Source organism: Echinops telfairi, unplaced genomic scaffold (assembly GCF_000313985.2).
Source record: "Echinops telfairi isolate 266 unplaced genomic scaffold, ASM31398v2 ScPeMD7_7410;HRSCAF=8448, whole genome shotgun sequence".
Lineage (NCBI taxonomy): Eukaryota > Metazoa > Chordata > Mammalia > Afrosoricida > Tenrecidae > Echinops > Echinops telfairi.
Window position 1 is genome coordinate 20,547,663 of NW_022111310.1, and position 26,558 is coordinate 20,574,220.

General features: G+C 47.1%; 1 protein-coding gene across 1 annotated transcript in view; it reads right to left on the reverse strand.

Moving 5' to 3' along the window:
* The window catches only part of ASTN2 (astrotactin 2), a 1,157,183-nt gene that overhangs the window by 438,933 nt on the left and 691,692 nt on the right, over positions 1-26,558 (reverse strand). Inside the window, exon 12 of the mRNA XM_045296567.1 lies at positions 10,797-10,963. Coding sequence (XP_045152502.1) covers positions 10,797-10,963 — 167 coding nt within the window. The remainder of the gene's footprint in view (positions 1-10,796; positions 10,964-26,558) is intronic.

Consider the following 26,558-nt stretch of genomic DNA (forward strand, 5'->3'; position numbering starts at 1 on the left):
CTTATTGCTGATCTCGAGAGAAACTACTGGTGATTTTTTGGACTGATTTGGCACTCTCACAACATAAAGAATTTTATCACTTTTAATATAGCAAGCAGATTTGTCTAGAAGCAGGAACATATTGAAAGTACCATAGACTGCTAAAAGGACTGCTAAGCAAATCTGTCTTGGAAGACATATGGCCAGGGTGCTTCTTAGAGGCAAGCATGGTGAGACTCCGTCTCACATACTTTAGACATGTTGTCAGGGGAGACCCGTTCCTGGAGAGGGACCTCAGGCTTGATAAAGTGGAAGGGCAGCCACAAGAGAAGAGGCCCTCTTGGCGGTGGAGTGGCACAGTAGCTGCCGCAGAGGGCTCCAGCACAAGGACCATTCTGAGGATGGCACGAGATCGGCCAGGGTTTTGTTCTGTTGTGCACACGGGTCGCTATGGGCCAGGACTGACTTGCCGGAACCTCACAACAACAATAACAACATGAGCATCCATTTGTCTATTTACAGACTAGGATCGCGCCGGGACAGTGAGACGATAATACGAAGCTGCCCGTTTCTATCTCTAGTTCAGTTTACAAAAGACAGAGGATATCCGTTCTGTGGCAGTTTGATGGGCATTGCCCATAAAAATCATAGAGGCTTGATGTCTTCCCTCCCCCATCGCAGTAGCTCTCATTATTCATTTGTGTGTTATCTGTCTATTCAGATTTTACACCACCTCGAGTCAAACTTGGCAATTTGTATTTCCTGAGGAAATAAAGCATTTTATCAAGCCTTTCAAATTTATTGGCATAAAGTGGTACACAGTAGTCTCATTATATTTGTTTTATCTTCAGTGCTCCTAGAGTATATCCCCAGCTCATGCCTAGTGTGTTTATTGATGGTTGTTCCCCTTCTGCTTTGAACAGGCGATGGTGTTTTATTGAGGAGGCACCTTTTCCTTCCTTTCTTTCTCTATTTCATTTACTTCAGCTTTTATTTGTATTAATTCGTTTCCGGTGCTTAATTCATTTCTTCTGCTTGTGTTGACGTTGCCATTCTTTTCCTGCCAGCCTGAGCTGAAGGCTCGGCTTGTTGGTGCTCTATCTTTCCTGCTTGTAAATGCCAGGGCCCTTCTGACTTCTACTTCATTTATATCTCACACGTCCACTGTGTGGGCTTTCTGCCTCTGTCCCTTTCCAAAGAGGTGATCAGAAGAGGAGCGACTGTCCGTGTCCGTCCCTCCCCCGAGCGTGTGGGGCCCTGGTGGCACAGTGGGTGCCGCACTGGGCCGCTAACCCTGTGAGCATCTCCAAAGGACCAGCCGCTCAGCGGGAGGAAAACAGGGCGTTCTAGGCCTGGACAGGGACAGTCCCGGAGCCCCAGCCCGGCACAGTCCCACGGTGTGCGCAGGGTCGCGATGGCCTCCGTGGCCGAAGTCTGGGTTCGGTTTGAGCCTTTCCCCGAGGGGATCTCCAGTTCCTTTCTCCCTCGGAGTGACGCTGTGTCCCGGTCACCAACCTTTGACAGCGAGCGCTTTAACAGTGGCTTCGAGGGCAATGAATGTACAAATGCGCTTTACACAATTGACGAATGTATGGACTGTGATAAGAGTTGTATGAGCCCCTAAAAAAATGATTAAAAACAAAACAAAACAGTGGCTTCACTCGACCTCCTTTAAACTCGACATCGGAATCGGAATCCCTGAAATCTGAGAGGACGTTACCTTGCTGGTCCAACAGGGCTCTCCAGGGAGACGGAAGTGAAATGTCTGAAGGTGCTTTGCAGATTGCCTTGAAGACAGGCAGGGATCACTCGCCTAGTGATGCAGGCAAAAGCTGTAGGAACGAGGAAAGGCGAGGAGAGATATTCTTTAAAGTGTCCCAAAGGGACATTGTCCTAAGGACACCCTGAATGTAGGAATTCTGACCTCCAGAGCTGCAAAGTAATACATTTGTTTTGTGTTAAGCCACACTGTGCTGATCAATTACAGCAGCAACCGGAAACGGATACACAGCAGCAAAATATTGCTGCCATTTCCAGAGAAGCGACTGAGTGACCCCTGGGGGCTCTCTAGGCCAGTGTTGCTGGAAATGTATCTTGGGCACTCCTATTTCAAGGCGTGTGTGCATGAAGATCAAAGGGTGAAGGGTTGAGCTAGCTGCAGGCTCTGCAGTTCAAGCCCACCAGCGGCTCCCTAGGGGAATGCTGGGGTGATCTGGCCCAGAAACCCTGAGGAGCAGCTCTGTCCTGTAGGGGCACTGTGAGTCGAGATCTATCTGATAGGCGTGCATTTAGCTATTTGACTTGTAGGTGAATGTGTGCGTGTGTGTGATTTGAACTACATCATCTCTCTCGGTTCATGGTGATTTTCTCTTGCCTGGGGATGAGAAAGGATTGTCTTAGCAGGAGAGGAGGGGAAGAGAGAAGGCCTGGGGTGTGCTTAGGGAGGCCCTTTGAGATGCGGCAAGATGAAAAATAAGAGCTTATCAAGGCAAACGATCTTCTGAATTTTGAAATGTGAGCAACCTTCGCCTCCCCAGCCTCCCTTTCCCAGTCCAAGCCACCCCAAGGCACTGGATGATTTACATGAAGGTCTGTTTAGTTGTTGCCTTTTTAAAAAAATTATTTTTGTACCACGCCACATAATTATACAGCTCCTTTAGAACATTCTGTCGTCTGAGAGATTTTCTTACAGAAATTCTAAGGAGCGTAGGCTTACAGGAAACCAGCCAAGATCTGCATATAACTATATTTATGCATATGCCCCAATGAAAACCATAAAATGAGAACAAAGATACAAACTGGGCATTTCCGTTGAATGAAACGAGCATGCTACCCTCAAGACATACAACCCAGAGGGAAGGGGGAGCGGGGAGGGAGGGGAAAAATGAGGACCTAATGCTGGGGGCTTAAGTGGAGAGGAAATGTTTTGAGAATGATGAGGGCAATGAATGTACAAATGTGCTTTACACAATTGATGTATGTATGGATTGTGATAAGAGTTGTATGAGCCCCTAATAAAATGATTTAAAAAATTAAGACATACAACTTGTTATAGAGAATACCAGGATGAGGTGGGACTTCATAGCTTGCTCCATCAAATCTTATAGGGCATGTTGATGCATCTTCCTGGCCACACCATCAAATAGGCACTTTTATTCCGATAGAGCCACCGAGGACCCCCGGGCTTGGGGTACTTAAGTTGTTTGACCAAGGTCATGAGCATTTTGGTAAAAACCCAAACCTTGCCTCGGACCTTCTTCCTCTTAATCCAGTGCTCTAACCCAACACAGCTGACTCCCCCAATCGGCTTGTTTCATAATAGAGGAAAGAATCACTCAGAAATGGCCCCATGTCCATTTCCCCAAAGCAGTTGTTTATTGATTGGCACATTCACTTATTCATTTGTTTATTGAAAGTCTCAAAAAATAAATAAATTCATAATGTATGTATCTAGACAGATAAAGAGGGAGAGAGATAGACACACAACACCTACATGAGACAGCTCCAAAAAGTTCATGGAAAAATTTCATTATCTTTCGATTCCATTTTCCATGAAACTCCTGTGTATGTGTGTGTGTGTTTGTACACCAAGATTTTTAAAACTAGCAAAGAGAATCAATTCTGAGAACAAAAGAAGTAAGAACACGGAAGAACGGCTCATGGAGCTACACGTCACGGAGCCCAAGAGAGATGTTAGTGCTGGGTCCAAGCATCCTAGTGCCTAGTGCACCGCGATCTTTTTCAGCTTTCTAGTCCTGGAGACTGTGAGAAATTCTTTCCCATGGGTCATCAGGGCCAGGACCCCGTCACCTAGCAGTCGGACCCTTGTCCACACAAACCCCACTAACTGACATCATATGAGTCTTTCCCATAAACCGTTCATGATTGTTCCAGCAGTGACCACAAGGAGGTCAGGAAGACGTGTCTCTGTGAGTCAAAGTGGGGGTGTCTGGGTCTGAAGGTTTAATACCAGCCACAGTTTATCAGGAAAGGAGGACAGGAAGGAAGGAAGGAAGTGGGGAGAAAAGAAGAAAAGCAAGGGACGAAATGGAGCAGGACTTCCTGGGGAGCTCTGGGTTCAGTTGCAGACCACCAGCCTCCCCCTGCCCCCAAATGGACTGTAACACAAGCATCCCGAATACTAGTGTTAGGCTGGGTGGGGAACAACTGCCTGTCCAAGCGTGTCAGACGCTTGATAGATGCATTCTGAATCCAGGAATATTACAATGTGAAAACAGGGGTGGGTACCTTAAATGGACAAAGTATACATAGTTTTTACTTTATTGTAGGATTTTTTCATCGCCTTATTAACCACCAAAAGACAAAGGAAAACAAAATCAAAAACCCAAACTCACTGCTACTGACGTGGTTCTGATAGTGTTTCTAAGAAAGTAAGTCTTTACGCAAGCAGGCAGTTCATCTTTCACCTGCAGAGTGGCTGGTGGATTTGAACTGCGAACATTGCTGTCAGCAGCCCAGCGTTTAACCGACCCTACCCCAGGGCTCCTTTTCTCAAAACTCCCGACTCATGGCTCTCCTGTAAGGCAGTGTGGAACTGCCACAACGGGGTTATAAGACTAACTCTTTGTAGGAGTAGAAACCCTGGGCGTAGCTGGTGGTTTCAAACTGCGGACCTTATGGTTAGCAGCCCAATGCATAACGACTAGGCCACCTGGGCTCGGGTTACTCACCACAGGTGTGTGGCCATTTCAGAAAAGGAGGAATAGGATACAGAGCTTCAAGACTGGGCTTGACTACAGCATCTCCCTTTTGCCTCTTTGGGTATCTTGTGGAAGAAACTCACAGAATCCACTCAGGGAAACACGGAGTCTAAGGAATGGATCAACTTTATGTGCTTCAGGCAAGTGTTCAGGTCTATTTCTTACACTTTCTGTTCAGGTCTCTTTTCTTACAAGAAGCACAGAGCTAAATTTATCCCACATTCGGTAACTCTCCCGTTTTAGGATCTTGAAACCATTTTCTTCCTTTCCCTCCTTACAAATGGCTTCTGATCAGTCTTATCTTTATGATTTATTCTGTGTGTGATTGAGAACAACAAATTAAAATTTCTCTAGAAATGGGCATAGAATACATTGCAACAAACAAACAAACAAAACCCAAACAAACAAAACAGACAAACTGCCCCCTAGGGTTTCTGAGGCAGTACATTTAAAAAAATCATTTTCCTGGGGGGAGAGGGGCTCTTACAGATCTTAGAACAACCCATAATTCAATTGTATCAGGCACACTTTTACATGAGTTGTCATCATCACTTCCAAAACATTTCTTTCTTCTTCTTTCTCTCTTGGTATCAGCTTCTCTCCTATTTTCCCCCTCCTTCTCCACCTTCCCACCCTTGGAATCCTTGATCAATTTATATTGTTATTGTTATTTTGTAGCTTACACAATCCATTGCCTCCCTCCACCCACATTTCTATTACTCATCCTCCCTGGTGGAGAGGGGTGGTGGTGTTACACATACAACCTTGTGATCAGTTCTCCCTTTCTCCTGCCTAACCTCATGGTATTGATACTCCCACTACTGTTTCTGAGAGGTTTATCTGCCCTGTAGTCCATGTGTGGAGAGCTCCTATCCGTACCAGTGTACATGCTTTGGTCTAGCCAGATTGGAAAGTAGAACTGTGTCATGATAGTGGGCGGGGAGGAAGCATTCAGGAACTAGAGGAATGTGGTGTGTTTCGACGGTGCTTTACTGCACCCTGGTTGAATCGTCCATTCCTGTAATCCTTTTGTGAGGGGATGTCCAATTATCTACAGATGGGCTTTGGGTCTCTACTATTTTGCATCGATATGATTGTTTTTTTGAATCTTTTGATAGCTGGTTGGTCTTTTGAATCTTTTGATAGCTGATACCTGATCCTGTCGACATCTCATGATCATACAGGGTAATGTGCTTCTTTCATGTGGGCTTTTTTGCTTTCCTGCTAGGTGCAACTTGCTTAACTTAAGCCAAGGCTGTAATTCTTTACAGGCTCAGCCTGCCACATCTTTCTTCCAAGGAGTGGCAGTGGGTTCAAGCCGCCACCCCTCACCCCGACGATCTTCTGGTCAAACACTGCACTACCGGAGCTCCTTCGGCACATCGGGGCATGTCAGGGTGAGCTGTCATTTAGTAACCTGCCTGCAAAGGGGTTCATTACAATTGCTCCTGGCCAGGAACATTTTTAGAAAGGTCACAGAGCTTTGAACACCTTGGGAATGGGCCTGGAAACAGTTTACTTTCTCTGCTAAATCCCACTCCATCCCACTTCCTTAAACCCACTCTGTCTCAAACTCATTGCCATCCAGTAGCAACCAAGGGATAGCAACCCCACAGGGTAGGGTGGAAATGCCCCTGGGCAGTTCTGAGACTGTAACTCCCTGCAGGACTAGAAAGCCCCATCTTTTTCTTGCGGGGAGGCTGGTGGTTTTGAACGGCTGACCTTGCAATTCGCAGCCCAACGTGTAACCCACTTAGAGAGAAAGTACCCACTAATGTCTCACTGTTTTTGTTGATGGTGCTAGCAAGTGGTGCTAGCTTCTAATGTGTATCCTTCTTAGACACTTTCCAAAGCATGCTGGAATGGAAACTGCAGGTCCTGGGAGGAGACGGGGTCACGTTTTCATCCTTGCCGTGTGCATCAGCATTTGGAAGAGCCACAGTAGTGGTTCACAACCACTCTCACCCTGATCATCTCATTTAAGGTTTTCAGCGGTCTTTCCTGTGAAGGCTAGTCTGTCCTATTGCATAGACTCCACCACTAACAGGCTGAAAACCAGATCCTGAGTAAGCGGGAAGAGGCCAGCATGCTGGACAGATCTGAAAGGGTTTCAAAAGTTTGTAGGAAGTGGAATTTTCCCATGAACTGGTTGAAAGTAGACACGAGCTAAACTCACTTCTTGCCATCTCATCAGTTCTGACTCACAGCCGTCCGTAAGGGCAGGTGAGAAATACCCCTGTGGGTTTTCAAGACTGTAACTCTTTACAGGAGTAGAAAGCCTCAACTTTCTCCCAAGGAGCGGCTGGCGCTTTGGAACTGACCTTGCGGTTAGCAGCTCAATGCACAACCACTATGACGACGGGGCTCTTAACAAAGATTAATGCATTTCCTAACAAGCCTGTAAAAACCAAGCCAAACTCGTTGCCAGCAAGTCGATTCTGCCTTAGAGAGACCCTTCAGGAAGAGTAGCGTTGCCTCAGAGGGTTTTCAAGGCGATAAATCTTTATGGAAGTAGACTGCCTCATCTTTCTCCCGGGGAGGGGTAGTGGGCTACAAGTGCTGCAGCTGAGTGCTTTAATTTCCATGCCAGGAGGGCTCCTGAAACCAGTCTGTGGTCAGATACTAGCATTGTTGTATTGCTGTTTCACAGATGAGGCACAGAGATGTCTGGTCACTTGTTTAAAGCCCCTGCGTAAGGAGGCAGTGAGCTATCCTACCAACTGTCTGACCTTGGGCAAGGTAAAACTCACCCTCTGTATTAGTCTAGGTACTTTGGAGAAACAAATCCACAGCAATTCACGTATGAGAGAGTTTTATGCAAAGAAAATGTGCATCACGAAAACATCCCAACCCAATGCTGCCCAAGCCCACAAGTCCAACATTAACCCATACCCAACACCAGTCCACAAAGTCCTTCACCTCACAAAACAGAGGCAATGATGCCGACTGCAGGAGGAAAGCTGAGTCAGTGAACATGTAAGCATCTCAGCACTGGCAGGGGTCTCCACATGCTGCTCCAGCACCCACGGCTGCATCGGGATAGATCCATGCGGCTTCTCCTTGGGGATGTCTTGTAGGAAATCCATCTTGCAAGCTGAAGCAGGGAACTGCTAAGGCAGCTGCACCCGGTGCAACCATCACAAAACAAGAGACCCGAGAACTAGAAAGGCGAGGCTTCACCACCCATTTATCCCTCCGCCTTTCAACCAGCACCACATGTGATTATCGGCCAGGCTGGCACAATTAACTAACTCACCCTCCAAACTCACTGCCACAGAGTCAATTCTGACTCATAGCGACCCTTTAAGACAGGGTTGGACTGCCCCTGGGGCTTCCCAAGACTGTCACCTTTTTACCGGAGTGAGAAGTCGCACCTTCCCTTCACAGAGTGGCTCAACTCTGGACCTTACAATTAGCAGCCTCACTCGTAACCACTAGAGCACTGTGTTCATCTGGGTACTTGAGAGAAACAAACCCACAGAAACTCATGTACAAGAGAGTTTTATATAAAGGATAAGTGCGCATCAAGAAAACATCCCAACCCAGTGCTGCCCAAGCCCACAAGTCCAACATGAACCCATATGCCTGCCACCAATCCACAAAGTCCTCCTCCATCTCACAAAGCAGACGCAACGACGCTGAGGAGCAAAGCTGAATCAGTGAATGTGTAAGCATCTCAGCACTAGCAGTGGTCTCCACATGGCTGCTCCAGCACCCAGGGCTGCATCAGGGTAGGTCCCTGCGGCTTCTCCTCAGGGATGTCTTGCAGGAAGTGAGCCTTGCCAGCTAAAGCAGGTAACTGCTAAGGCAGCTGCACCCTGGTCCAACCATCACAAAGCACGAGACCCGAGAACTAGAAAGGTGAGGCTCACTGAGCCATTTATCCCTCAGCCCTTCAATTCACTCCACATGTGTTTATCGGCCAGGTTGGGACAATAAACTAACTACCTCGAGCACCATAAAAAAAAACACCCCAACACCCCTCCACCCCAAATTCACTGTCAGAGAGTCAATTTTAACTCATGGCACCCCTACAGCCTAGGGAGAACAGCTCCTGTGGGTTTCTTTCTACTCTTTTACAGTAGTAAAAAGCCTCATCTTTCACCTGCAGAGTGATTGAAGGGGGGTGATCAGCATAAGGAACTTTACCATCTTCAAAACCACTCGTTTTGAAACCAGTGGTCAGATGCCATCAACTTGAGCCTCCCTCATGGAGACCTCGTGTGCACTAGGGTAAAAGCCTGTGCCACTGGGATGTTACAGGCCAACCTCTCTAGATAGCCCAGCCCTTCTTCCAAGGCACCTCTAGGCAGACTGGAGCCTCCAACCCTTCAGTGAGAAGCTAAGCACATTAACCATTGTGCCACCCAGGACCACTGCCGTGATAAGAGGGAGGCATCAACAGCATTGTACTGATGAGGAAACAGAAATTCAGATGGGGCTGGGAGTCTTTGCCCAATCAATAGCAGAGTCAGAAACAGAGCCCAGGTCTATGGAATCCAAACTTCCATTAATTATAATGTGGCCAAAGGTGTATTTTTCCTTGTCAAAATTCAATCTTGCTGCTGCTGTTACTCTTGTTATTTGGCACAGAAGGAGACTCCCCTTCCCCTAGTTTGGGGGGCTGGGGAGTAACAAAGATAAGAAGACAGTTGACTGATTGGAGCCTGCAGAACTGAGGTCATGCATAATTTACTCCACGATGCCCTGCAGTCTCTTACGCTGAGGGGAGACCACCATAAATTCAGATCTGCATATACTAATTTATTTCTTATTTGTTTTACTGATGCATAATGAGGGCCTCCAGCGAGCTGCTCCACCACCTGTTCCAATACACCTGGCAGCCCACCCCTGGTCTAACTGGGGCAGGGAGGGAGCTCCAGAAACCAGCCCTGGGAGGAGCATGGGCCTTTATAACTAGAAGAGGCCTTGTTAAATTCATTTTCTGGAAAACTGAGATCGAACCCATAAACTACACCACCCACCCATGCTTTTTCTTCCTTCAAGGTTAGCAGTTTGAGACCACCAGGCATTCCACAGGAGCAAGATGAGGCTGTCTGTTCCTGTAACGAGTTACCGTCTTGGAAATGCGCAGGGTAGTTCGACCCTATGCCACTGGTTCACTATGAACGAGGAGGGACTCGATGACACAGAGTCTGGCCTTTGCTTTTTTAGGCCTGAAAAGATTGTTCAATGTCTTACTCTGTTTTTCTGTCTGACGAAAAGAGTGCACGGAACATACTCGGGTCTTTAACGGTCAACATTCTCACACACCCACAGGTTATCTTTCCGAGTCACAGAATGTCCAAGATGAGCAAATATCCAGAGAGAAAGGAGACGCAACAAGGAAAGACACTGAAGAGGGGAAGGTGTGTCCCCTCATTTTGTTTGTTAGTTTGTTTTGAGGGGTGAGTAAGGCTCCAACACGAGGCCGGGGCCTTCACAGGCCGGTGTGACTGCCACTACTAACCTTGACTTGGAACACAGGAGCTGTTGGAAGAATCATTAGCCATCAGTGTCTGAGGACCTCATTTCGGATGGTCAGACCGATCCCAGAGAAAGAACCTGACTACCCAATGTCCCTCAGGCCTCGTGAGCCTCATCCTCACTTTAAACCTACACTTTAAGTCTCAGCAGGAATCCACCTGCATTCTTTCTCCCACTTGTACCCTCTTCCCCTGCCCACGCAACAAATAAGGCAGATGCAGCACCTTAGGGCACAGGTGGGCTAAACTCAGAACACGGACTGCTAAACTCCTGCAGGAACCCAGTTCAAAGTCGGAGCTAAGCTTGATACATTTTCATGGTCGATACCTTCAAGATGCCTGATCTCCGTCAGGTTGGGGGAGAGAGAAAAACCCTCTGCAGGTTACAGCCTGGGTTTGAATTCAATTTAATTATGTTTATTCTTTCGTTTTTCCTTCCCAATGCCCAACAACACAAGGTTTTGCCTTTGGCATTAAGAAAAGACAGGGCGAAAGGTCATTTAGTAGAAGGTCAGCCCAGACCACTTTACCAGGCACTCTTCTGGACCGCTCCACCCCTCTGGAGAAGGGGTGCCAGGCCTGGGGGTGGGTGGGGGTAGGGGTGACTCACCCGCAGAACATGAAGATGGTGCTGGAGGTGGTGTCGTAGGGCAACGGCAGGGTCTGCTGCAGGCACAGCTGCTCACAGCCGCCGTTAAAGCCGTCAGAGCAGTCGATGCCTTTGGAGTGGTCATAGCAGCCCGAGCCATCCTTCATGGGCTTCAGCTCCTCCGGACACTGCTCAGAGAGAGGGGGCGGGACAACAGTGTGGTTAGGGCTGAGTCCGTGGCCGCTCCATCAGCACACCCTCTCCTCTTCCACCTTTGGTGGGAAAAGAAAGAGTTCTGCTAGGCCACTAGCTGGGTGGCCTTCAGACACCCTCGTGACCTCTGGGTGGCTTCAGACACCCTCGTGACCTCTCAGAGCCTTAGTGGTCTCACCTGTAAAATGGAGCTTTTGTGAATAGCTGCCTCATAGTGTTGTTGACAAGGAAGAGGGGAAATGTCGGCAAAGAGCTAAGGATGCTGTGGCTCACAGGACGACCCCACAGCGGATGGGAGTGGCATGGATCATGAAGAGAGTCCTTTGGGGGTGACCTTGGTATCTACTCAGCTGCTAACTGGAAGGGCCGTTGGAGGTAGGAGTCCACCCAGAGGCACCTCGGGAGAAAGTCTTGGGAAGAGATCTATGCCCCAAAGCACCAGCCATTGGAAACCCTACACCCTGCATGGGGTGACCGTGATGCAAATTGGAATTGACTTGATGAGAAGTGATTTATTGCAGGGATCATAAATTCAATAAATCTATCTATCATCTATCTATCTATCTATCTATCTATCTATCTATCTATCTATCTATCTATCTATCATCTATCTATCATCTATCATCTACAGTCCTAAATGGTCTCTGCTATAAAAGTCTCTCAGAAAGGCAGCCTGGTCATCAAAGAACAAAAAATCATATTGTGAAGGAGGGGGAGGGTGGAGTGGGGACCCAAAGCCCGTCTGTAGGCAACTGGCCATCCCCTTACAGAAGGGTCACGGGGAAGAGATGAGCCAGTCAGGGTGCAGTATAGCAATAAAGCATACAAATTTTCTCTAGTTCTTAAATGCTTCCTCTCCACCACCACCCCCTCCCCACTATCATGATCACAATTCTACCTTACAAATCTGGCTAGACCAGAGGATGGATGTACACTGGTACATCTAGGAGCAGGAAACAGGGAATCCAGGAAAGATGAACCTCTCAGGACCAGTGGTGAGAGTGGCGATACCGGGAGGGTGGAGGGAAGGTGGGGTGGAAAGGGGGAACCGATTACAAGGATCTACATATAACCCCCTCCCTGGGGGACTGACAACAGAAAAGTGGGGGAAGGGAAACATCGGACAGTGTAAGACATGACAAAATAATAATTTATAAATTATCAAGGGTTGATGAGGGGGGTTGAGGAGGGAGGGGAAATGATGAGGCACTGATACCAAGGGCTCAAGTAGAAAGCAAATGCTTTGAGAATGATGATGGCCACAAATGTACGAATGTGCTTGACACAATGGATGGATTATGGATTGTGATAAGATTTGTACGAGCCCCCCAATAAAATGATTTAAAAAAATAGAAAGAAAGGCAGCCTGGTATATGTTAAAGAACCGTATCAACACACGTTGAAATCCCAGCTCCTCTCCTTTCACTCTGTGTGACCTAGAGACAGGTGATTCACCGTCTCTGACCTTCATCAACTACTAAACAACTACAGATTTGTCATGAAGCCTTAATTGGATCATTCAAGCACTTTATGCCTTAGTTATTATCTGCTGTTGCTGTAACAGAACAATCACACGCGTGTAGCTTTAACAGATAGAGATTTAGATTTATTTTCTCACAGGTCACGAGGTTAGAAGTCTGAATTCAGTGTGCTGTCTCTTAGGGAAGGTTTCCTCTGGGTATGCCCTGGAAGAACGTGCCCATCGCTTGGATTCCTTAGCAATCTTTAAGGGACTTGGCATCTCTGCCCACCCTTACCTTGTTTAATCTCTTCTTATAACTCACAAGCGATTGACTTAAAACATGCCTTACAGGGAATACTGCCTCATTAACATACTAAAGACATTCTATTCCCTAATGGGATTATAACCACTGCGGAGGGGCTGGTGGGCAGGGGTGGCTGGGATTAACAATGCATACTTGGGAAGGTGCAATTCAATTCAATTTGCACAATCCTCTTTCAGAAGCTGGAACATCACTTGATGATCATAAAATGGGAATTCCTTTCTGCCTTGTCTTGAGTGAATTTTTCACCACTCTTGTTCCTGGGGCCCTCATGGTGATTCCCCCATAGTTACAACTGGAACACACGAAGGTCCCCTAACCAGTCAGCAGCCTACCAGTCTGGTTTCCTATAGACTATCGTCCTTATTGGCCATCAGAATGACAAACTAAAGAGAAGCCACTCCCCAGCTTACAAAAATTGAATATTGAAACATACATATGGCATCTTCCTGAAGCAGGCAGGTCAGGGTTTTCTGTACTATGAGTTCAAGTTCTCTGCTCATAATTGCGCCTCCTAATGTATGTATTTGCACCAGGCCCCATAACCACACCACACATACTCTCTGCTTGCTAAACAAATGCTGTTGGTGCCAACCTGCAAGTCTTTGCACCTTTGGGGACCTCAGCCAGTGTTCTTCTCAGAGTGGCTGGCAGGTGGGAGGTGCTCTAGGAACGGAAGTTCTTGAGCTAGGTGTCATCAAGTGGAACTTGATGTGCATCAAACTAGAACTTTGCTCTGTAGGGGTTTCAGTGGCTGATTTATTTATTTTTTCCCACCTTGGAAGCAAATCCTCAGGTCTTTTTTTTTTTTTTTTTAATTTCCCCCCCAAAGCACATCAATGTGGACTCAAACCATCAACCTTTCCATTGGCAGCCAAGCATGTTAACTATTTGTTGACAGGGACTCCAGACTGTAGATTCAACTGGCTATTGACTTAATTTTCTTCATTTGATGAGGCTGGGCTCACCTTCTGCAGGCCAGCCGATGGAGAAGCAGTTTCAACTCGCCTGCCTTTGGGAGAGAAAATGAGGTCGTCTGGCACTTCCTGTCCACAGAGATTAACACCCAGAGCCCAGCCCCCTGCATCCATCACTAGGCACAACTGATGGAAAAGCTCCAACACTGCCTTCCCCCAGCCAGGTCCTTCCACTCGTACTAACTCCCCACCCCCTTCCAAGTGTGGGGTACTGAACAATAGCAACACGTGCGCTCACATTGATTTAAATCACACACACATACATATAAAGGTCAGTCCTCTTGGAAATTAAATTTCGCCTAAAAAGACCTTGTAATTATAAATGCATGAGAGTTCTTGGAGACATTTGAGAGTGGCGCCAGGAAGGATGACAGAGAAAGTAGGTAATAAATGGCCTTTGTCAAGTTGCAGAAAGGTTATAAATCTGCTCCATTTTGTGCTTAAAAAGAAAAATCAATTTTCCATATGAGTGAAATGCTGTACATATTAATACAGGTTCAGAGGAGGTCCCTGCTTATCTCTGAACGTACGCTAGGAGGCAGGGGCCGATCTGGTCACAGCCTTCTCCTGGGCTGTGACCAGATCCTTTGCTGGATCTGGGGGCAGGCCTCTGCCCACACATGCAGGGCAAGCACTGGAAAGGACACTGACCTTCCCAGTAAGCAATGGGACAGGGTATTACTCACAGTTCTCTTCCATCTTCAGATGAGTCCCTAACACCTTCTTCTTTACAAAAGTATGTGCAGTAGAAAACAGGCATTATCTGAGCAGTGTTTTTGAGAATTTAATCTTTATAACAAACATATAATATAGTGTGGTAGGCTTATATTATCCCCAAAGTTTTGCCTGCCAATGTACCATCTATGTAAAGTTATACTCACTGCCGTCGAGCCCATGCCAACTCATAGTACAAATTAGAATTGCCCCTGTGGGTTTCCGAGACTATAACTCTTTACGGGAGTAGAAAGTCCTGTTTTTCTCCCTTGGAGCTACTGGTGGTTTGGAACTGCTGACCCTGCTTTCAGCAGCACAAGGAGTAACCACTATACCATGTGGTTAAATTAATGCTCTTGAGACGAGCAGATGGCCCTGGTTTATCCAGGTGTGCTCTAAATGCCATCACACGTGTTCTTGTAAAGGAGAAGCAGAGGGAGATTAGCACATAGAGAGAAGACATGAGGCAGAGGCAGAAATATGAAGAGATGCCGTCACATACAGCCAAGGATGCCCAGAACTACTCCGTTTGTGGTAAATTGTCACCGCATCCCCTGGAAATGAATACAGGTTGGTGCCATCATGTGGTCAGTTCACAGAGAAGAAAATTGAGCCGAGGGTTCCGTGGCAGGGCCAGGGCAGATAAAGCACTTTACCCCGCTGTCACTCACTGGCAAATGCATTTCCAAGCTTCAGATATTGGAGCAAGAGTTAGGGTTCACCAAACTTCTTGTCACACATTGAATGGAATACAAAGATGTATCCACATCTTAACCCCCTGAAATCTCTGCTCTGGATGCAACCTGATTAGGAAAGTAGTGTTTGTAAATACAACAAAGCTTTTCCAGATGAGCCCTTCCTGGATTATCCAGATGGGCTGTACATCCAGTGCCAAGAACCCTTAGAAGAGAGCGAAGAGGAGGAGACACAGAGGGAAGAGGCAAGGTCTCGTGAAGATGGAGCAGACTTGGAGAGATGCAGTCTTACTGACCGTTCCAAAGAACCAGATGTTGGTTCCATCGGTTTCCCCAAAGCTTTTCTGGTTTCCATCCCATTGATTTCCTTCCTCTCTTGTGTTGGGCTTATTTTACTTTCCTTTTTACCCTAAGCTATTGAGATAGGAGCTCAGATGATTGATCTGAGACCCTTGTCCTCTGATGTGTACACAATGCACAGGTAAGTTCAAGATAGGGAAGGGTCACTTCTTTAACTCCATCCCAAACATTTGGAATTGTTGAATTTTCATTTTATCCAGTTCAATGAATTTCTGATGTCCCTTTAGATGCCCTCTTTGATCCATACATGGTTTAGAAGTGTGCTACTTGATTCTCAAGTGACTGGGGATGTCCTTGTTAATCTTCTGTTATCGCTTTCGACTCTGATTCCATTATACAGAAGAGCATGGTCTGGATAATTTCCCATTTTTAAATTTGCCAGTGTTGGCTTCATGGGCCAGGCTTGCCTTGGCATGTGTTCCATGGGCAATCAAAACAAAATGTGCTTTCAATGGTGTTGTTTAAAGTATTCTTCCAATGTTGGCTGATGATGTTATTCCGTTCTTGCCCTTCTCCTCCTCCTTCTGCTGATTTTCTGTCTAGTTGCTCTATCAAATGTTGAGGGAGTGGTGTTGTACGTTTACCTGTCTCTCTGTTCCGTCTTTTGTTTACACGGAAGCAGTTCTCTTATTGGGTATGTACGCAGGTAGGGTTGCTAGGTCTTCTTGGTGGATGACCTCTCATCATTATATAATAATGCTCCTCCCTGTTCATTTTCTTTGCCCTGAAATATGTTGTGTCTGATATGGAACTAGCCACTTCTATTTTACATTGATTGGCACGGCGCATCCTTTATCCTTTTACTTTCATCCTGCCTATGTCATTATATTAGAGATCTGGTTTTTGTACACAGAATACAATCAGGTCAGTTTTTAATCCACTTAACAAATTCAATCTTAATTTAGTACAGATAAATCATTGATATTTGATGTAATGGTGCTGTTCAGGCTGAGCACCTTGGCGTCCAAGAGATTTGACTCTTAGCAGTGCTACAGATTCGAGGAGAAGTTGTCCGCATGGCTCCCAAAGCTGGGATTTTCAGGGAGTCAGACGCCGCAGCGGACTCCCACAGGGCAGCAGGTGGGTTCAAACCACAGACCTCGCAGTTCGTAGTAGACTATGTCACCGAGCATCCGCAGGACTCCCTTTCAGGACTAAGCTTGCCATTTCATATTCTGTTTTTGGTTTCTCCCTTGCTTTCCACTTCTTTATTTTCTTCTTGTTTTCCTGTGGATTACGTGAACATTTTTATTTTATTGTATTTTTTTTACGTGAACATTTTTAGATGGCCATTTTTCTTCTATCTATAGACATCTGAGGGGTTTTCAATGCTTTACTTCCTCTAGCTCTTATAAAGGGTGAGTGTTATAGATGCTTAGTTTATAGTCTATTCACTGCTGTGGAGTCGATTTGGCCTCATAGAGACCCTACAGGACAGAACTGCCTCTGGCAGTTTCTTAGACTGTAATTCTTTACGGGAACAGAAAGAGCCTCTTCTTTCCCCCAAGGAGAAAACTGATGGTTTCCAACTCCTGACCTTGTGGTTCACAACCCAACTTGTCACCAAGATCCTGTTGTACATTACTGGTATGGTCATGTTATAGGTCAAGTGATACATTGAACACTTTATGTCCCTTTATCTTTAATACAATTGTCTTAACATTCCTTCTACATATATTTCGAAGCACATTAGACAGTGCTATAGTTTTGTGTGTTAACATGAAGCATAATTTAGAAAAACTCAACAGAATTAGAAAAGTCCATTGCATCTCCCTGCCTTTCTTAGGCCTCCTGTGACGGGACTTGCACTGCCTCAGCAGAGAGGGGGAGGGATGCCTCGGGATTGCCAGGTGGGGGGTGAAGGCCAGACCCAGCACAGCTCCACAGACACAGGCTGAGGTCTCAGTAAAGCCCTGGCTCTCTAACAGCCGATGCCGACCTCCACCCTGTTGGACTCATTATAGCCTGGTGAGGACAGACGTCGAGCCCCCCATTTGGCCTCGGCAGGCCTTGGCTGGCATCCGTCTACCGTTTTGTTCTGTGTTCTCTGGCTGGAGTTCAGCAGCTATTGTCTAAAAGCGTTTGGTCTTGCTAGCCTTTCCCTTTCTTGGCCTTTTTGCTAAGGAGAACAGGCTTTTGTTGAGGCTGTTATTGGGGGCTTCCAGCTCCTGAGAGATAAGAAAGCCCCGAGAACTTGTCAGCAAGCCATGGCTCGGGTGTCTGGTTCCCCAGGCAGTCTGCCTTCTCTCCACTTTCAGAGTCTTCTGATGCGTGGTTTGGATAGAAAGTCCAGGGGTTGCCATTGGCAATCAAGGAAAGCACATCTACTCCCCATGGCATGTTTTTGCACATCCCTGCAGTGAAGAGGGCTTTCATAGGGTTGTTTTAAAAAATACAGCAAGAGAAACATGACAAGATCAACCCAGTAAATGAACAAAGGGCTGTGATTCCCCAAAGCCTAAAATATCCACTATGTGGCCTTTTACAGAAAAAAGTTTGCTGGCTCCTGACTTCAGTCATGGGAAGGCTTTACTCCAAGTTTAAGTTTACTTAAGTTTACTCCAAGTGCAACTCAGAGCCATTGGATGATTATAGGCAGAGGAGGGAGGGATTGGATTTGCCATGAGCCCCTAATAAAATGATTTTTTTTTTAAGGGAGGAGATTATAGGAGTAAATGATCTCTAAGCACTTTCCTCGAACTTCCAGAAGGTGGGTCTCTCAACACAGGCTCTGTGGGACTTGGAGTACCCTGTGAGAGGGGGAAGGTCCAGCTAATGATGACCTCATTCTTAGAGGGTTCTTGGAGATTTTACAGAGGGGAAGTGAGAGAGCTTGGTGTCTAACTCAGGTCAGCCAAGGTCAGCTGGGCTCCGGGGACTCCTAGCTCCCATCCTCCTCCACGTCCAGGCAGGCAACCACAGGATGGTGCTGGGCCTGAGCCCTGTGCCCCCGAGGCCATGGGGATCTGAATGGGAAGTGAGCAAGGTGGGCAGTTTCCTAGCTGTGCCAACCACTGTTGGGCTTGGCCTTCCTCCACCCCTGATGCCTGCTCTTGTTTCTTCTCACTCAGACGTTTCATCATCACAAGCCATTTGTTTCTGTTTGTAATTATGCATTTTAATGTTCATTAATAATGGAAAGCAAATTTCTCCAAGTGAAAAATTTGTAATGAGCAGCTCCACCACTCCACCCCCAGGTCTAGAAGGTGGGCCAGCTGTTCTGCATTTGAGAAGGAAAAGCAAGGGACTTACGCAATAGAGTACCTTTCCCTGGAGTCCTAGAGAATCCTAAGGTCAATAAGGGGGAGGGAATTCCCTGTGGTGCCATGCCAGGAGCCCTGTTCCTCCCTCGTACCCTGGGACATGTCAGGAGGCAGCTTAGGGCTCTGCTACAATCAGGGACCTGCCAGGCACATTGAGTAAAGACAAAAACACAGATTTGGGAATGAAGAGCAGCATCAACAGATTGTCCCGCTTCTCTGAACCTCAGTTTCTCTGTCTGGAGGACTGGGATAATGAAGAGAGTATGCACCAAGAGGTGCAGGGGCAGGGGGAAGAAGAGGGAAAAACACACGTGCTGTGGGTAGACCTGGAGAATATTATGCTAAGCGAAATTAGTCAATCACAAAAGATAAATGGTGTATGAGACCACTGACTCAAACAAGACAATGGCTTCCAGACCAGAGGGCAGAGACTAGGCTGACCAAGGGGAAGGAAGATGAAGCAATGCGCCAGAGCAGCGGCTCTCAGCCTGGGGGTCGAACGACTCTTTCCCAGGGGTCACCCGATTCATAACGGTAGCAAAATGACAGTGATGAAGTAGCAATGAAAATAATGTTATGGTTGGGGGTCACCACCACATGAGGAGCTGTATTAAAGGGTCGCAGGATTTCGTGAAGTTGAGCACTGCTGTTCTAGACACTCACAGGTGTTCCCTTGGGTGAAAGGGAAGATGGGAGTCTATAAGAGAGAGAAGAGGAATCAGCAGGGTGGGGTGGGGTAGGCAATTGAAGGTGTTGACAACCAGTGTGAACTGTTGAATGTAGAACTGTTGGTCTGAAATGTAAACCCCCCAGTTAGTTCACAATTTTAAAAAATCATATGATTAAAACAACAAAAACAAATGCTAGAGGGAATAAGTCAGAGACTACCAGGTTCTGGTGTCACTAAGAGGTGCAAATGGTTAACAAGCTCAACTGTTGACCCCAAAGTTGGACACTCAAAAGGTCAAGGTTTGAGTCAACCCAGAGAGACATCAGAAGAAAGGGCTGGCCATCTAATGTCCAAACAGTCGGCCGTTGAAGCCCCCAGGGAAGACACTTCTACTCTGGCACTATGAGTCAGAGTTGACTCCACGTGGCAACTGGCAGGGTCCTTGCTAAACGAACTGTTGACAGTGAATGTGTGTCTAGAGAGCGGGGTTCCAGCTCTGTCTGTCCCCAGTCTCCAGACCAGCACACCCTAGCCGCTCTGCGTGTGTTTCCTCCACCAGGAAATGAAGGCGCCGGATGAGAGCAACATGGAAAACGCTTTGTTGCTACACTGCTTGTGTTCGGTCAAAGCGACCGTGGATTATGTAGAGAGGGACTTAATGTCTTCGAGAGGAAGACAGAATTTCTTTTGGCTTGGCTGTGCTTGCTTTAAGAAGTCACAAAAACACCCTTGCGTAAGTCACGGGGAAATTGTGCCTTTCTCCAAGGGCCCAGCCAGTATTTGACTTCTTAAAGTCTCTTCGCCTTTGTGAGCATAATCATAGTCCTAACTCCTAATAATAGTGCTTCACTAATAATAGTACTGCCTCCTCACAATAGCACTGCCTCATAGGATCACAGTAAAAGCGACCGTACAGCAGCCGGGAGCTAAACCATCTGTGGAGAGGAATGACTCACAACGATAAGGGGTGACTTCCCGAACCACCTCCTCGTCCGCCTCCCTCGGAGCTTGCCTCCACAGCTACGCATCGGAGAGCAATGTCTTATCTCCCTGGGCTATGAGAGCATAAAATCAGCTCACGCCATGCAGGGCCATCACATGTGTGCATGATACAGAGCATGTTGTTGATGTTAGTTGCCATGCAGTCAATTCCAACCCATGGCAACTTCATAGAAGGTACTCCAAACAAACAAGCACATGGCAATTGCCTCTGTTATTCCCTTGTTATTTTTCCTAAGAAATTGAGTTCAGAAAAACAGTAAGGAGACCACAAACATGGGTCTGGTGGATTTGAACTGTCAGCCTTTTAGTTAATAGCTGAGTGTTTTACCTACTACACCACCAGGCTCCTTACATACGTAGGGAGTGCAGACAAGATCTGCCACAGATGTCCTCAGTTCTTTGCAACAATGCACAGGTAGAATCATTCTGCCCAATTTGTAGATGAGGCATCGGAAGGCTTGCCTGCGTTCACAAATGTGAGTGGTAGGCTGCGTAACCTCTATTGTAAGTCACGTGGCTGTAAATGAGGGCTTCTTCCCCGAGCCACAGGGAAGCCACCTGTCTGTCGGGGACTCCATGGGTGGTTCAGACTAGCTGGTGCTAAGGAGGGCTTCTTAGAACTGTGTGGGAAGGGCTCTATGAGGAGCGACAGGGGAATGTGGGTACTCTGCAGCGTGGTTTGGGGTGTCTGGGTCACACACACTTCTAAGGAACAAGAGGAGGGAGGTAAGGAAATAAGAAAAGAAACAGACCCTTATTGAGCATTTACTTTGTAGTACACATTTCCCCCCAAGGTTCTTTCATTGAATCCCCAAAACTTTGCTCAGAGGCATCTCTAAGATATACTCATTTTATAGGCAAGGTTACTAATGATCATATTATTATTTTTTTAATGTGGAAACGTTCCATAGTTTTCCCATGGACTTCTGGGAGCCCCCTTCACACAAGGCAAGTAAGGGAGGCAGAGTTCTTCAATCTGATCCCTCCTTTCCATCAGAGACTGAGTAGGTCTGGTTTATTTGGTTCAGCAACTTTTGGTGCACTGCCTGGCATGGCCGTGGGTGGGACAGACCTATGGTCCCCAGTCCCCAAGCCTCTCCCCACTCAGCCCGAATCTGTCATCCATGCCCGCTAGCATGCCTATTATTGCTGACATTGATTTAAACCACCAGGCCAGTCAAGAGCCCTTAATTACTGGGAGTTTTAATCAACTCATGCCAATCCAGCTGCCGCTCAATTTGGGCTGAGCTGCTGTGCTGATCCAGAGGGAGGGGAGCGGAGAGGTGGATATACAAAATGCAAAAATGACTTCATGGGTAATATATGATGGCTAGGGTGGGTGGGCTGGGCCCTCAGAGTGTAGAAGGCAGAGGCTGTCCCCAGACCCTAGAGGAACTCCTGGGTATGGAACTCATGCCTCCCATCCAGCCTGGGTCCAAGGCCCCCTTGCACAACGCTCGCAGTGATTGTTCTCGGCAGGGGCTGAGCTCCAACCTTTGCTCTGCCCTCAGCCTGGCCTCTGCTCTTCCAAAAACAAAAATCACACAAAACTCACTGACAGCAAGTTGATGCCGACTGGGGGCCACCGTATAGGACAGGGTAGAACTGCCCTTGTGGGTTTCTGAGATTATGGGCACAGAAAGCCCTGTCTTCCTCCTACAGAGCAGCTGGTGGTTTCAAACTGCTGACCTTACGGATTGTAGCCTGAGGTACAGTCACTACGGTACCAGGGCTTCCACTCTCTTTCTAAAGGAATCCTATTTATCGGGTACTCTCCTCCTCCGCTCCTACTCTGACTGCAGAGAGATGCCCTGGAGACAGAAAGATATGAGTTTAATCTGGATACTGGCACTTCTTAGCTCTGTGACTCTGGGCAAGGCACGATCCCTCCCACTCCTGGTGTCCCATCTTCAAAGTCGATTTGAGAGTAACTGTCTCCTGGGGTGTCTGTGAACACTCAGTACTGTGACAGATGAGAAGTCCCTGTGTGGGGTTTCTTCTGCCTTTTGATGGCCCAAGTCAGACAGAATCATTTTTTCCCACTTTGATTATTCCTCCTCTCTGGGGCAAACTTTACTCTATCAGCCAGGGACACAGATTGTCCCTCCATGACTTTAGGGGCTATTTGAGGAGAGGAATTGTAACCTCAGAGCCAGCTCTTCTCAGCACCATCCCACAGCCACTACAGGAGAGGCAAGCCACTTGGTATGAAAGGGAAGTGTGGCCTTTGGGGTCAGATAGAAAGGAGCTGGACATTCCCTGGCCTTGCCCCATACTGGCTGTAATGGACGACCATTATTAGCCAGTGGTATAGGTAGAATTGTGCCCCAAATATGTGCTGGGATCCTAACCTATATACCTGCAGATGCAATCTTGTTTGAGGTCATATCAGTGTAGTGTGTGTCCCAAACCTATCACCTTTGAGTTATAAAAGCACTGATTAGAGATGCTGAGGCAAGCAAGCACAGACACATGACACACCAGTGCCACCTCGAACCCAGTAGAACCCCAGTGACCTACAGGGAGAATCAAGCAAGCTGGAGCACCCTACATACGTACAACCTTTAGCTTCCGGAGCTGTGAGAAAACAAATTTCTGTTCTTTAAGATATACACACACTCATGTTCAAAGCAGCCCCATTTGCAATAGCAAGAAGATGGAAATAGCCCCCAAAGCCCATCAATAGAAGAATGGATCCCAAAGCTTGGGAACACACAGTGGACTACTATGCCTTGCTAAAAGTAAACAAACAAATAAATAAACAACGAGGAAGCCACGAGGTGCCTACAACATGGATGGACCAGGAGCACATTATGCTGAGCAAAGTTAGTCATAATCAAAGGACACATGGGGCATGAGACCACTATTATAGAGATACGAATTAAGGCAAAGACTTACACACCAGAGGAAACAATGGACCTTGCAGGTTCCCAAGGGAGCGAGGGCGGGGAGGGCTAGAAGAATGGCAGATATGGGCTTGGGTGTGAGGGAAGATAGAGGTCCACAAACGGAATAGAGGCCTCTGGAGAGGGAATGTGGGCTAGAATGCTGGCGTGGGGGTCGGAGAGGGACTTGAATCATTGAATGCAGAGCTGGTGCTCGGCACTGTGAATCCACCACCTAATTCATAATGAAAATTCCATTAAAAAAACATCGCTGTTAGCTAAAGCCATCCATTTTTGGTATGTCTGTTACCTCCGGCCTAAGAAGCTATGAGGTGGATCACCCCGTAAACACTTCTGAACCTCAGTTTCCCCACGGTAAAGTGGATTGAGTTATACTACTCAGTGTAACCAACACAGCAGAACCAAGACTTGGCAGCTCCCCCAAACAACAAGGGTGCCCCTGCAAGGGGGCTAAAAGAAGTCAGTGGGACAATGGAATGACAATATAACAGAGTTTTCCCATAGCCTTTTGGAAGCCCCCACCAATAATTAAAACCCAATTTAATACTGAGTTTCATTATCCTCTTCAAATACATTGCTGGGGGGTGGTGGGTGGCAAGGGGAAGAAAGACCATTAGGACATCCAGCACCCAGTCGAGCTTGATTGTCATAAAAGTGATATTTTTGGCTATGATCACCCTTATTAATTAGTACTGCCAAGACTCTTATTATTTGGTACTTGGTACATACTGTAAGGAGCCCTGGTGGCATAGTAGGCTCCGTGTTGGGCTGCCAACCACAGAGTCATTGGTTTCAAACCAATAGCTGTTCCATGGGAGAAAAGAACAGGCTTTTTATTCCTGTCTAGACTCACCGTCTCAGAAATCCACAGGGGCAGTTCTATTCTGTCCTACAGGGTCCTTAGGAGTGGAAATCGGCTCGATGCGAGTGAGTGTTGGGTCTGGTAAATGTGGGTTGGAATGTAATGAAGCGCCTGGTCACGACTCTTCATTTTGGCTTCAATTCCAGTGAACTACCAGCAGGCCACTCTCTCCACCTGCCAGTCCTCAGCGTGACATTCAATACTCACCATTGAAGCCCCACGCAGGGGCATTCAAATGCTCTGGGCATTCCTTATAACACTTCGCTGCATTTCCAAAACACGTTCATGAGCTTTCTATTACTAGCTTGGTTTCCTAGGCCTGCTGTTTCAAAGTACCACACATGGGTTGGCTTAAAGCAACTGGAAGTCTGAAGTCAGGGTGCCAGCAGTGTGGGTTCCTTCTGAGCGGTCAGGGAGCGCTTGCTCCTTGGCTATGTCTGAGCTTCTGCTGTGAGCCCAAACTCCAAAACCCAACTCATGGCCATGGGGCCCATGCCGACTCATGCCAGACAGGGCCCTTGGAGCTCCGCCCTTGTGGCAGCGCAACACCAGTCTTTGCCCTGTCTTCACCTGGTTCTTATTCCAGTGTGTCTGTCACTCTCTCTCTTCTCCTGTACTTATGACGATACCAGTCACATAGGCTCAGGGGCCACACTACTTTGGTACAGCCTCATGTCAACTTAATCCACAAGCCGTGCAAAGATGTCTTTGCTTCCAACACAAGCCACATTCACAGGCAGTGGGGAGTTAGGATTTGAATAGTTGTATAAATACATATATCCATGAAAATAATTCATGTTCTAGAAGCGAAAACTGAGGCTCAGAGAACAGAGGTACCTTTCCCCTGTCAGCTTGGGAACAGTAGAAGTGGGGCGCAAATGGGGCGTATCTGATTGTAAATCAATCCCCTCTCTACTGTACTACACCATCCCTTTCCTTTGGAGACACAATGACAAAGTATGGTAGTCCTTGAGCTCAAGAGGAATCTAGACTAGCTAAAGGGTCCCAAGAGACAAATAAGTCAAGATAGTTTATGAACAAGGATAAAGGCATCATGATAATATGTCATGGATGCCTCACTGTGCTCCTGTACAGAGTGATCAAAGATCAAAGATAAAAACTACACCAAACTCTTTGCCATCAAGTTTATTCTAACTCACAGCAACCCTATAGGGTGAGTAGAACTGCTCCGGTGGTTGGGTTTCTGAGACTGTAACTCTTTACGAGAGTAGAATGCCTCGTCTTTCTCCCACATAGTAGCTGGTGGTTTTGCAACTAGCAGCCCAACTCATAGCCCCCTGTGTCACTAGGCTCCTCCATAGTTATCCAAATATAAGACTGTTTGCCTTGCACATTATAGCCTCACCCAGGACACTAAGAAGCAGCTTGGGCACATTCTCTTGGCTCTCTAGCCCTGTGTCTTCCTATCCGTGCAATGGGGAAAGTGGCGACAGGTCTTGAAGGGACACATGGTTCTTGACATGGGGCTGAAAGGAGTTCCAAGGAGCTCCAAAGGCATTCCAAGGTGTGAGGCTTCTCCTGAGAGATCTTGGAGAAGAATGGTGGTGTGATGCTAGTGGGGCCAATTTGAGAGCTTGCTTGTGCTTATTCTTGGAGTCTCTAAAAGCTGTCCAGCCTTCAAACAGCAGAGGCCAACCTTCTGGATGTGCCTCCCATCTCTGCTCTGAGCAGGTATTCAGGACATCATGCTTAAGAAGTCTCAGCCCCACTCCTCAAGGAATCACCAGCCTAATGGGGGTGGGGGAGCACAAATAAGTGGCCACATATTTATAGACCAGGAGTTTTTTAATATGACCAAAATAAGCACAGAGAGCTGAGAGAGGGAGGCCAAGGGAAGCTTTCCCAAGAAAACCTTCCAGGAATTCTGAAAAAGACCTGTTCGATAACTGTCTGTTGATGATAATAAATGGCCTTTGTATAGCTCATTAATAATAATAATAGCTAACACTTAATAGTCCTTACCATGTGCCAGGCACTGTTCTCACTGTTATGAATATTAACTCATAGTGCTCACAGCAACGTGACGGCAGAGGTACTGCTATTCCCCTCCTCCTACAGAAAAGGAAACCAAGGTCCAGTAAGCTGAAGATACTTGTCCCGAGGTCACAGGGCAAGTAGGAGGAAGGACAGGGATATCAAAAGTCGTGATACGTTGCCTTTCATAAGCACATGAAGGTTCAGAAAGTGCTTTTTCCTGCATTGCACCACTCCAGCCTCCCTGAGATTCTGGTCTCCCTTGCACGATGGGGAGGCAGAGGTGGAGAAGTGCAGGTGGCTTTCCAAGGTTACACAGTGAGTGCGTGTTGGGGAGAGCTG